The 13,284-nt window shown below is 37.3% G+C and overlaps 1 protein-coding gene across 3 annotated transcripts in view; it reads right to left on the reverse strand.

The window, feature by feature from the left end:
* DLG2 (discs large MAGUK scaffold protein 2) overlaps positions 1 to 13,284 on the reverse strand; it is a 719,122-nt gene that overhangs the window by 598,318 nt on the left and 107,520 nt on the right. For all 3 annotated transcript variants that reach the window (XM_081798954.1, XM_081798952.1, XM_081798953.1), the window contains exon 3: positions 5,113 to 5,163. In XM_081798954.1, the coding sequence (XP_081655080.1) occupies positions 5,113 to 5,163 (51 nt within the window). The remainder of the gene's footprint in view (positions 1 to 5,112; positions 5,164 to 13,284) is intronic.

Here is a 13,284-nt window from a genome sequence, read left to right on the forward strand (position 1 = left end):
TAATGTATGGGGATTAACATAAGAATAAAAAAAAATAACTTTAAAAAAAAAAAAAGAAAAGTCAAGTTAAAAAAAAAAAAGAAAAGATTTTATTTATTTATTCATAAGAGACAGAGAGAGAGAGAGGCAGAGGGAGAAGCAGGCTCCCCGCTGAGCAGGGAGCCCGATGTGGGACTTGATCCCAAGACCCTGGGATCATGACCTGAGCCGAGGGCAGACGCTCAACCATCTGAGCCACCCAGGCACCAAGGCTATGTTTTTAATAAGCTTTCTTCATGATCCTAATAAATAACACTTGGAGAACTACAATGCTAGCACAAAGGAAAAGTGAAGAATAACAACCATGCATGCTGCCCTAAACCTTTATATTAACTCATTTAATCATCACAAAGACCCTAGGAGATAATTATAGATACTTTGCCTCATTTTCAGCTGTGGAAATTGACGCACAGAAAGGTTAAGTATTCAGCTCAAACTAACTCAATCAGTAAGTGATAGAACCAAGATTCAAATGCAGGCCATGTGTCTCTACTTCACTGCACTTACAGTGGTAGAGCACTGGCATAATCCACTCATACACCAAATATTCACTGAGTATATACTATAATCCAGACAATGTTCTAGGCAAATTGGATACAGAAGTGACTATATATTTACATATACCATATATTTAGGGAGGGAGATAGATATTAACAAAGTGGGCAATAAATAAATTAATAATATAAATTTCAGATATTGTTAAGTGAAATTAAAAAAGTCATAAAGTTATGAAAGTGGAAAAAAGTATAATGGGAATGCTGGTACTAGTTTAAATGGGGTGCACAAGGGAGACTTTTCTGAGACATTTGAGCAGATATTTAAATGATGGAAAGAGGAAGCCAGGTAAAGATCCAAGGGGAGATTCTAGCAGGAAGATAGAATAACAAAAATAAAGACTTTAAGGCAGGGAAAGCCTGGCTTTTTGGAGGAATGACAAGAAAGTATGTGTGAAATGTTATAGGAGTTGTGGTGAGAGCATAATGTCAAGGAGAGAAGCAGGGGTCAGATTGTATAAGGTCTTGTAGGTGATGCTAATGAGTATAATTATCACCTCTTGGAGGGTTTTAAGAATAAAAGTTGTATAATCTGGTTTACATTTTGAAGAAGATTACTCTGGCTACTTTGAGTAGTGGGCAAAAGTGGGAACGACTACAGTGGTCCAGGCATGAGAATATTAATTTGGGTTAGAATTCAGCAGGGTCAGTGATAATATTTGATTGATTTTGAGATATATTTTCATGGGAGCATGGGTAGGACTTGCTCTGGAGGCCAAGGGAAAAAGAGCAATTAAGTAAGACTCCTAGAGAAGGTTTTCTGGGGGGGGGCTTGAATAATAAGGAAAATGATAGAACCAATTAGCTAAGATGAGGAATATTAGGGTAGGAGCAGCTTTTGCCCCGAGGGTAAGGAGTGCAGGGAAATCTTGAATTCTGTTAGGAACATGCTCAGTTGAGAAGACCTTCTTGATATTCAGCAGAGATGCCAACTGGACAGTTAGCTGTACACATTTGGAATGCAGGAGAGATCATAACTCAGATTTGGGAATTGTCAGTTGATAGGATGTATAACACCACAGGTCTACATGAGATCACTAAGGGAATGAGGAGAGGTTGAGAAGAGGTCTGTGCACTGGGTTTCTGGAGGGCTCCAACATTTAGAGAAGGAGCCAGCAAGGAGACAAAGACAGAGTGTCAATGAGGTCGTGAATAAACAGGAGAAATATTTTGTCTTGCAAGGCAAGGAATTATCATCTTGAAGGAAGGAGTCAGCAATAGCTGCATCAAATGCTGCTGAGAAGTCAGCACAGAGAAGTGATGCTTGAACTTAGCAAGATGGAGCCTGTCAAGACTTTGATGAAGACGGTTTTAGGACTACTGATGAAAAAAATGAACTAGGTTAAAATAAGAAAATGAAGTAATAAACTGGAGTTATTGAAAATAGACAACTTTCCTAGATTTTTGGTAAAGAAACTAGAACTATGAAACAATAACAGGAAGGAAACATTGGGCCAAGTGACATTTTGTTTTGTTTGCTTTTTCCTATATTACTCCATTGCTAGAGGACTTTTTTCTTTTTTCTTTTTTTTAAAGATTTTATTTATTTATTTGAGAGAGAAAGAATGAGACAGAGAGAGCATGAGAGGGGGGAGAGTCAGAGGGAGAAGCAGACTCCCCACCGAGCAGGGAGTCCGATGAGGGACTCGATCCCAGGACTCCAGGATCATGACCTGAGCTGAAGGCAGTCGCTTAACCAACTGAGCCACACAGGCGCCCCTTTTTTTCTTTTTTAATGAGAGATATTACATCATGTCTGTATTAAATTTATCCAGGAAAAAAAAAGAGAGAGAGAGGAACTGATATTGCAGGAGAGAGAGGAGACAACTGCAGAAGCAGAGTCCTTAAAGGGACAAGAGGTTAGAGAGTGTGGGTCACAAGTGAAGGGCTGGTCTCGTAAAGGAGCAGGGAACATTCTTCCATTGAAAAAGGGAAAGCACACTGGCAGAGCTGGTGGTAGGAAGGTCAGGCGGTTTTCTTGTGACTGCTTGGGTTTTCTCAAGGACACAGGAAGAGAAGTCAACAGCAGAGACTGAGGATGAGGGAGGGGGTGTTTGAGATTTGAGGAGAGCAAATAAGTTGTGAATCTGTTGTCCTAGAGAATGAGAGAGTGATTTTTCTAAAGAAATATCTAAGAATTGCTAGGATGTTTTGAAGGTTCACTCGAAATCAATAGCTATAAATTTAAAGTGAGATGTACGAGTGCTTCTCTAGCCCCATTCATTTGCCCAGGCACTGGCATGGAGGGCTGAGGCTTTGCTGGAGGAGCACGGAAAGGGAGAGAGGAGAAGAAGGAATGGTAAAAGCCTGTTTAGAGGGAGTCTCGGAGTATGGTGGGTGGGGGAGGCGTGGGCATAAGAAAGGTGAAAACTGGTAAGGGAAATGGTAAAATCGGTGACTCAAGGTCCCAATGGAGTTGGAAGACTTTTTGAGGGGGGCGGTACTAGAATAAATTATAAGAACAGAAAAGAGGTGGTGTTCAAGGAGGACAACGCTTGATGGGGGTTTTGGGGGTGGGTGTAGTTCATGGCAGTGTCCAGGTTCCAAGTGTGACTGAGACTCCGAGGGCAGGAGTGAGATGACACGCCAGATCCGGAAGCAAGGGCGTGTCAGAAGGGAGCCGGCAACACACAGTTGTCTCACTCCCACGGGATGTTCTTGCTCACACCAAAGTGAGCTTAGATTTTCTGATCTATAAAACCATGACACAAAACGGTGTCATGTTTGAGATGTGGGGGTGTGGGGAGAGAGAAGGGGTGGCTCCAAGAGTGTGAGATCTGTGCGGTCTAACAGGGTCCTGCATTTAAGAAGGGTCACGTGGCACTTAATGCCTGGGTCTTGACATCTTTTTTGATTCTTAATTTTTAAACAAGGGCCTCACATTTGCATTTTACACTGTACTCCGCAAATTATATAGCCAGTCCTAGAGAGAAGATTAGTGATTTAGTAGGAGAAATGTGTTCTTTTTTCATTTGGGCTGATTTTCCATAAGCCTCATTTTTCTCCATTTAGCATGCCATTAAAATTTAACCAAAGTTCATAATGGAAGTTTTAAAGAACACATCTGTCAAACACTTAACTTTTAATGTAAATTTCCTTTTAAAACCACTCATGCTCAATAAAAATTAGGCTGAGAATGAAAAATTCCCTGACTCAGGAAAGTGAATAATCAGTAAACTTAAAAGAAATATAAATTTAAGCTCAGGTCTAGAGTCTGAATTCATACTTGAATGAAACAGCTTAGAAAAATACTTATAATTTTATTTCTTATTGTAAATGAATTATATGTTTAATATGGAATATTTAGCAAAAAAATGTATACAAAAAGAAGAAACTAAAAATTATCCAAAACCCTTAACAAGAGTTAACATTTTGATATAGATCCTTTCAGGCTTTTGTATATACTTATGAATGCAAATTATGCATGTTGGTACTTATGGGATTGTAATTACATACCATTTTATAAAATTTATTTTTTTAATTTGACAAGATAACCTTGTTAGCCCTTCCATTCTTTTATTTAAATATTCTTAAAAATACCATTATAATATAATTTAATATAATTTTCTATTATTTGGACATAAAATAATGTATTACTAAACACTTGACTTTTTCAATCTTCACTATTATAAACAATACCAATATGAACATTCTTTATATCTTTGTACATTTTTATAAGTATAAATTCTGAGTCAAGAAAGTGTGCCCATTTTAAAGCTTTTGATCCATTTTTCCAAATTGCTTTTTTGTGGGTGTAACAATTTCTAGGTCTACTCCATGGCAGTGAATATTAATCTTTCTTTTAAATTTTCCCAATTGGACAGACAAAACCCATTTAACATCATTGTTTTCTTTGTTTATTAATAAGGTTGAATAAGTTTCCATGTGTCATTGGCCTTTACTTTTTTGATGAATGTCCTGTTAATGCCTTTTGGTCGTATTTTTTCTAGGTGGTTTTTGGCCTTTCTCTTACTGTTTTGCAAAATGCCTTTATAGATTAGGGTTGTTACACAGAAATTTGCTAATTTGTCAAAGCCTTGCCAAGGCCCTAATAACATATTTGCAGAGATCTGCAGGACTGCTGTGTTTTTTCTCCATGAGGGTGGCTTTAAAATGCATCACTTTTTTTTTTAAACTAAAAAATACATGATAATGGTAGTTATGAGATAGCATTAATATTACATAAATGAAAGTATTTTGTACTGTATCTAAAAATGCATAGCAAAATGTTAATAATGAAAACAATAGGAAAAAGTGCTATACTAGCTCACTGAATATATCTGTCTTTCTCATTCATTTCTCCAAATCTTGGCAATGCAATTTACATATGGAATATTCCGTGATTTGGTCTGTTTGTCTCTGTGCCCTCCATTGTAAGCATTTCATTAATATTTTTATTTTGAGTCCTGTTGGAAACTTCCAAGGTATAACACACAATTGTGTGATTTCTCAAAATAATCATTAGGATGCAGAATGTCAAATGAAAGATTGAGGTTTTGGATTGTTGGATTTTTCTTACCCTTTCCAATGTAATTTCTTCAAACTCATATTCAATTTCTGTTCCATTGACCTGTGAGTAGGAAAAAAAAGAAAGAATGATTAAATACATATTAAGGGGGAGATGGCTGTGTTTTTAACAACATTCGAGGTTAAGTTTCCTTCTGGCTATGAATAAACCACACTTTGTTAAAAATGTTTGTGATTGTATGTTTTCATCCAAATAAAATACAATCTAAGCTATTCTAAAATATATGAGTGAAATTTTTGGCAAAAAATAATCAAAGCTTATTGCATTCCTTAGAATTTGTGATATTTGGGGCAGAGGGAACAATACAAAATATGCATTGTGAGGTTACAAAGAAGAAACCACCTAGGGGTAATGTTACAGTTACAAGGGAAATAATTTCCTAATATCTTTAAAACTTCCATGAACAAACACTAAAATATGACCTTAAAAAGTCAGTGGAAAAGGCAGCACAACTATATGTCATATTTTGCCAAAAAATAGCATTCAGAATAACCATGTCAGATAAGAAATGTCTTTTCTTTATTGGTTCAAGCTCAGGTAATTCATCCCCATTATCCTCATTATATTTATTAGGAAGCCCTGGACCATGTAACATAGCCATGCTCATGTACTTCAATAGCAGCAAGTAAAGAATAAAGTAGGACATGTTTGAAATTCCTAGTGAGAAAGCTTTAACCACCTAAACAACTCTTGCACTGATATGAATTTACAGAGAGAAATATTAAAGATAGCCAGGCAACAAATCACATATGCCTTCTATGTCAACAGATGTGCATACAGAATAGATGAAGAGTGGCTTTAAAAAAGCCTAACAAATATTCAATTTCCATTCTTATCAGAGTCCTTTTCAGCCAGGCAAAAATCTCCGAGCGAGAAAATACTTGAGTTGGCTGTGTCTTTTTTCTTACATGTGTCTGGCAACATCATTAGTATTTAGGGATCATCTAGAAAGATGAATTTCTAACCATCATCATCTTTGTATGGTCTTAACCAGTTGACTTTTCCTTCCTTAGAAGAATTGAAACATAGTTCTTGCAGACTGAGAGCTCTATAAAAGCAAGGACTGGATACCCTATTGCTTAACTGAGTCTGGCAAGAAATAATTAATGAAGGAAAGAAAAGAAAAGAGGACAGAAAGAACGATGGACTGAACTCAGTATTCATTTATTTATCTGATTTGTAAACACAGGTACTTGTGAATTCTCTTCCATAAGGAATTTGGATGCAGTATCAACGGAAGGTGTAATTATAACTATAATCAGCAGCTATAAAGAATGACGATAGACTTTACTTATGTGTGTCCACCAGACACTTAGAGCATGTTTTTGATTTTCTAATTACATGAGCTAATTGGTGAATCACATTTTACTGTGTTACTACATTATCAAACAGCCTTGAACCAAATTTGATTTTCTGGGCTTCAGCATGTTAATGACTCATAGAAGAGGACTTGATGACGTTAGGAAGTTTTAGCGGCTTTATGGAGGTTTTCGTTCTTCATGTGTAAAAGTACAAAACAAAACTCAAAGTCCCCAGATGTTTGTGTCTCCATATTAATTCCATTTTTTGTTTGTTTTTATAACTTTCTTTAATTGATGGAAGACAGAAAGGGAAGGCTGAATTCATGTGATACGTTTTAATTCTCCCAGTGTGGCTTTGTGAAGCTTTTCTTTGCTTCAGTGACTTCTCTGGAGTGAAGCCCTTCACATTATCAAAGTGCTGAAAAGTGGGGAGAAAAAAAAAACAACTTCAAAGAAACAAAAGCAAACCTCTGATAATAAAATCTAAAGGCTCAGGCTGAAAGAAATGCTGTTAAGAAGTGCTTAAAAGACAATAGTCCTTTAGTGGCATACAGTGCGTGTTCCTTCGTGGGGTCTCCCTGAATCTTTGCTTAACAAGTCTATGATCATGTGCGCTGACTTCAGTTCCTACATGCACTATAGACACATATCCCGATTGCTATTCAAAAGTTCCCTGGTCAGCCAGACAAACTATTGGAGGCTTACAGACTCCATGGGTCTTTAGTTTTCAACCCAAACAAGTCATGTGATTTGCCTAATTCCCTAGTCTTCAGGATGTCTTCATAAGAAGAGATGATGCCATCTGGATTGGGATGGCACCGTGCTTTTAAAAAAATAGCATTAAAAAAAGAAACAATAGACTTCTTGAGTATGATAAAATATTCAGCAACTCACTAACCCAGCTGTTCTGTTTAAATAATCTGTGACTAAACAATAAAAATAATCCTTGCTACCTTAAAAAAATACCATATAATTTCACTTACATGTGAAATCTATAAACCAAAACAAATGAAAGAATAAACAAAAAGAAGAATCAGAGCTATAAGTACAGAAAACAAACTCATGGCTGCCAGAGAAAAAGACGGGAGGGAGGATGGACAGTGGGGGAGGGAGGATGGGCAAAGTGGGTGAAGGGGAGCGGAGATACATGCTTCCAGTTACAGAATGACTAAATCACAGGGATAAAAGGTACAGCACAGGGAATATAGTCAAAGGTATTATAATAGCTTTGTAGGGTGACAGATGGTAGCTACACTTGTGGTGAGCATAGCACAACATATAGAATCATTGAATTATTATGTTGTACGTCTGAAACTAATGTAAAATTGTGTTTCAACTATACTCAAAAAAAGAATCCTATGCCTGCCACAGGATTTAGTGAAATTATGGAGGAATGAAAGGTTTTTAGCAGAGCTGAGGCAATATTTCCACCATGAATTGAGAATATTTAAAACATGGTATCACAAGAGACAATGTGGGAGTTCAGGAAAGTCCTTTAAGAGGTCCTAGTGTCTATTCTGTCATCACTAGGGGAGTGTGATCTCTGTTCGGCCTCAAGACACCTGAGACAAGAAATCTCACAACCTCACAACTCTTGGCAAAAACCCTGGGGGAAAGGATAGAAAGCATAACTAGGTATACCTCCATTTTAATCAGAAGTATGTAAGAGTGGGTTGTGACATTCATGAAAATTTAATGACTTTTCAAATGAGTACACCAATATGATATTCTTTAAATAATTTTTTCCACATTTATTTAGAGGAGTGGTTGCTTGGTAAAGAGCCAAGAAGTATAAACAGTAATTGTCCCCATCCATGGTTTTATGTATCTCCAGAAAAAAAAAAAAACTATGCTGTGAATGGGCTCCCATTATCTTCTGGGGGCTTACAATCTGTTGTCTGAACTTGCCTTGGTGGTCTCCCTCTATTCCCAATCAGTTAGTTTACCAATACATGTCTTTAAATTCACAAAACTCTCTTCCTGAAAAGAGTTCTGCCACATGCAATTGTCAGTGTTGCTCTTGACCGGTAATATTTCGGGTGATACTTAAGTACCCAGGCAATGTGTTATGCACCTGATAGTTTGGGGCCTAGACAGCTACATGGATCGGGTTCAAGTTATTACAACTCTGGCACTGACCATCACTGATAGTCTCTTCTCACCTTGAAGACTAGAAAAGTGAGAGGATTGACATTTTTGTAGATATAAAGGTCATTTTCCAGTTTTGAAAAATCTGTTTTTCTTTAGATACTTATTTTCCTGAATCCAATGGTTCTGTGGTGACAGCTGGTAGGTTTCTATGGGGGCTAGAAAATCAAATTGATGCCACACATTGTCCTGCACTGTTCTGGGCATGTAGCCTTTTTGGCATCATACAGAAGTTAAGAGAGTGACCCATTCAGATTCAAACTTGGTATGTTTGTATGCATGTATGTATGTATTTATTTTAAAGATTTTATTTATTTATTTGACAGAGAGACACAGCAAGAGAGAGGGAACACAAGCAGGGGGAGTGGGAGAGGGAGGAGCACGCTTCCCGCTGAGCAGGGAGCCCAATGTGGGGCTCGATCCCAGGACCCTGAGATCATGACCTGAGCTGAAGGCAGACGCTTAACGACTGAGCCACCCAGGCGCCCCTCAAACTTGGTATTTAAAATTATAATTTCATGAACTTTGAATGCTATCACACTGCTTTTTTTTCTCCTTCAGTGCTACTTTAATTACCTGACCAGATGATCATATAATTTAATTGAGATGTATTTTTATCTTCTGAAAAGAGGTCTTTCATGAATAACATACACGAACTGTTTCATGTTTTAATGCATTGAGAATAAACACACAGTTCTTCAATAGGCACCAAACATACTAAGACTTCAGAGAAATGTGATATTCAATATACAAAATAGAGAGGTGGACTAGAACCACAGCTCCACTGTTGCCACATGGAAGGATTGTGTGTGTGTGTGTGTGTATATATATATAATGATATATGATGTACTAATTCTGCCCTTTATTAAAAGTAATTATGACACAGTAAACAAGACTTGTCTCTGAATATTATGGTTTTTCATATAAAGCTGCTGTTGGACTTTGGGAGGGGGATGTGATGATCATGGAGACTGGGGAATCTGGTTTTCATGGCTTCTTGCCACGTCCAGAACAAGGCAAAGCCCAAGTCACTCTGTTTCATCTGTAGTGGCAGCATATAACACAGTGCCTACCACACAGAGGCTCGGTGACCATGTGCATGAGGAAATAGAAACATTGATGAATCACTAAATATGATTTTTTTGGGGTGGGTAAAATTTGATGCTCTCAGAGAAGGCTGTAGCAGCAAATGGAGATTCCTACAGGACCTAGGCCCTTGGAGATTCCCAGCTCAGATATCCTCATTTCTGAGATCAGCCCTTCTCAGGAGTCCTTTCTGCAGAGTCGCAACCATGATCAGATGCCCCAGCAAGTCTATAACACACACACACACACACACATGCACACACACACACACACACACTCCCCTTGTTGGTATTCGTCTACATTGTCAATGGTCATCCCCCTTTCCTATTGGAGATCTATTACAGCAAACACATCATGATGCTTTACGGCTCCTTACACTTGAATTTCGTACGTACATTCTATTATATTTAGTAGGTAAGATGGTTTCCAGAGTTAAAAAAAAAAAAAAGACACAGATCTGAATCCTAGTTTCAATATTTATGAGATCGTGAATGTAGCCAATTTCCTTAACCTCCCCAAACCTTAAATTCCTCATGTGTAGAAGGGTACTAACAAATACTTCCCTAATATGGTCATTGTGAATATTAGATAATTTGTGTAAAACACTTGGCACACATCTTAAGTGATAAAGAAACTATATTTAGCTATAATACCACACAATTCTCTTCATGAAGTTTTTGGGAGCAATAAATGAGATTACACATTATCAACTACCTGGAACATAGCAGGTCTTCAATAGTGAGAGCTATTTTTTTTTTTAAAGATTTTTATTTTTATTTTTTATTTTTTTGGACAGAGAGAGAGCGAGAGAGGGAACACAAGCAGGGGGAGTGGGAGAGGGAGAAGCAGGCTTCCTGGGATCATGACCTGAGCTGAAGGCAGATGCTTAACAACTGAGCCACCCAGGTGCCCCTTCAATAGTGAGAGCTATTTTAATTAGCTGTGGATTCATAATGTGCAAGGTTCACAAGACTTATATGATCAATTATTGAATATTTGCTAATTTCCCCAGTAATATAAAATATAATTTAATAAGCAAATAAGTTTGCTTTCTACTACAAAATCCACTAAAATTTTTTTAACCTAAATATCTCTTTCCTGAACCCATCTAAGATGTACTCCCTTGTGGAGAGGAATCATCTTAGCATTCCCTCCCAAATCAGGTCAGCGTGGCCTTCACTCAGAATATTACCTCCACTGGACTTTCTTCCAATCTTCTGTCTGCTCCCTCTTACATTATCTTTTTAATGTTTATTACCCAGTTTTGACCATTATGTTACTCTACTGATACTCACTTCCCTAAGGCTGAACTCTTCTTGAGACTTTTGGGAGAAATAAAAAAATAGCTTTGTCTCTTTGAGAAAGGGGAAAAAAGATAAGGCAGTTTTGTTCTACCTCAGTCTAAAAGAAAGAACTGAAGAAGGCTGATGTTCATTGTCTCTATGTTTTTATCACATTTAACTTTAAGTGTCTCTGCTGAATGGATGAAAAAACAATCAAGTATTGAAAAAGTGAGAGTCATTCGACCAACATGGAAGCTCTAATCAGAATGAGAGCATCATTAGACAAAGCTCAAGGTGTGTAGCACACAACTAAGCTGTCCATCACTTCCTTTAACTAATGTTCCTTTTCCTAGACTATCTCCACTGCCTAAAATTGTGCCCTCTATTCATATTAAGAGGAATTACCACATAGAAATTAAAAGCTTAGATTCTGGGGTCCAAAAGACTTGAATTCCAAAGCCAGTTTTGTCACTTACAAGCTGTTAGAATTCATCTTTTTATGTGTTATACACATTTGTGTGTCAATATTGTTTAAACAGTAAGCAAAAAAAATTGTTTAAGCTTTGTAGAGCATCTGTTTTAATCTAAGGTATGGATCTGGTTATTTTATCTTATTTTATTTTATTATTATTTTTTTAAAGATTTTATTTATTTATTTGAGACAGAATGAGAGAGAGAGAGAGAGCACATGAGAGGGGGGGAGGGTCAGAGGGAGAAGCAGGTCCCTGCTGAGCAGGGAGCCTGATGCGGGACTTAATTCAGGGACTCCAGGATCATGACCTGAGCCGAAGGCAGTCGCTTAACCAACTGAGCCACCCAGGCGCCCCTGGATCTGGTTATTTTAAAAATACAATTCAATTAGGGCGCCTGGGTGGCTCAGTCATTAAGCGTCTGCCTTCGGCTCAGGTCATGATCCCAGCGTCCTGGTATCGGGTCCTGCATCGGGCTCCCTGCTCGGCAGGAAGTCTGCTTCTCCCTCTCCCACTCCTCCTGCTTGTGTTCCTTCTCTCGCTATGTCTCCCTCTGTCAAATAAATAAATAAAATCTTAAAAAAAATACAATTCAATTATAATGAGACTAATTTAAAAATATGCAGTTTGAAAAGAAGTTAATCATAGTAAGTACTTCTTACTTTTAAAAAACACAAAAAATAAAAATAATTATGGATATTCTTAGTCAATATTCTAGTTTTGGTAAGACCATTATTCCTATTATTCACCTGCTTGTGATCTACCAGTAAACCCAGATTTCACGTTAAAACTTCTAATCTTAATTAAATTTCTGAGCTCAGTGAACTGCTAAATCACAGCATCCACCAAATAGAAAAAAAGAATCAGTATCCTATAACCTGTTCCATTCTTAAACAATTTTCCTTTGGTTTTGTTATTCCCTCTGCCTTTGTTATTAAGACTTTATAACACACAACTTTGGGTCTAAAAAAGGTTCTTAGGCTCAATAATTACTATGTCTGTTTTTTCACTTAATTAGAAACCACAGGTTTTTAAAAATTATTATTAATCATCTGTAAAAATGTGATAAATTTTCCTAGTTTTTCTGTCCAGAAAAATCAAGGAAAATAGTTTAGGGTTCTTACATGTATAAAAAGAAACTTTAGATAGATAGATGGGATGGATAGAAAGACAAATGACAGATAGATGATAGCTAGCTAGCTGGCTAGCTAGATAGATGATAGATAGATAGATAGATATAATGTTGTCTTGATTAAAGGCTTCTGTATAGAAGGAAGAATATAGTGCTTAGTAAGTTCAGAACTGGATTTGCCTCTGATCTGGACATGGCACATTTCTTCCCAGCTTTGCTCCCTTGCTTTGCACCATATGCTGGATGGAGTAATAATAGGTGATTTTAATGCTTTCACTTGGCTCCAGCATGATGTATGCTGTTTTGTTTTGGGGGCTTTAAATATTACGTAAGTTAAAACATGTTCTTTGAGAGCAGTAAGTGGTGTTGAGAACACATTGATCAATGGTTGTGAGGACATCATGATCCACCAGGTTTTTGTCCCATCAAGCCCCCTCTCCCTCACTTCACTATCCCCATAAACAAACCACTTGGTCAACTGCAAGCAGGGTCCAAGAGAATCAGGAGCTCAAACACATGCCAAAAGATTTAGAGCAACAAAAACAAAGTGAGCGCTGAACCATAAGATGAGACTTTACAAATGCAATGATGTGAGCTGATAGTAAGAATATTTTCTCTTTCTCTTGGGTATAATACAACTATAGTAAGATGCAGGATATCAGTTCACCCAGTTCTTCATCTTCAACTTCTCTCTTCAATCTGAAATCTTGTTTCCACCAACATACAAAAGCAGAGGATCCACA

Source organism: Leptonychotes weddellii, chromosome 11, assembly GCF_054177405.1.
Source record: "Leptonychotes weddellii isolate Sample4059 chromosome 11, ASM5417740v2, whole genome shotgun sequence".
Taxonomy (NCBI): Eukaryota; Metazoa; Chordata; class Mammalia; order Carnivora; family Phocidae; genus Leptonychotes; species Leptonychotes weddellii.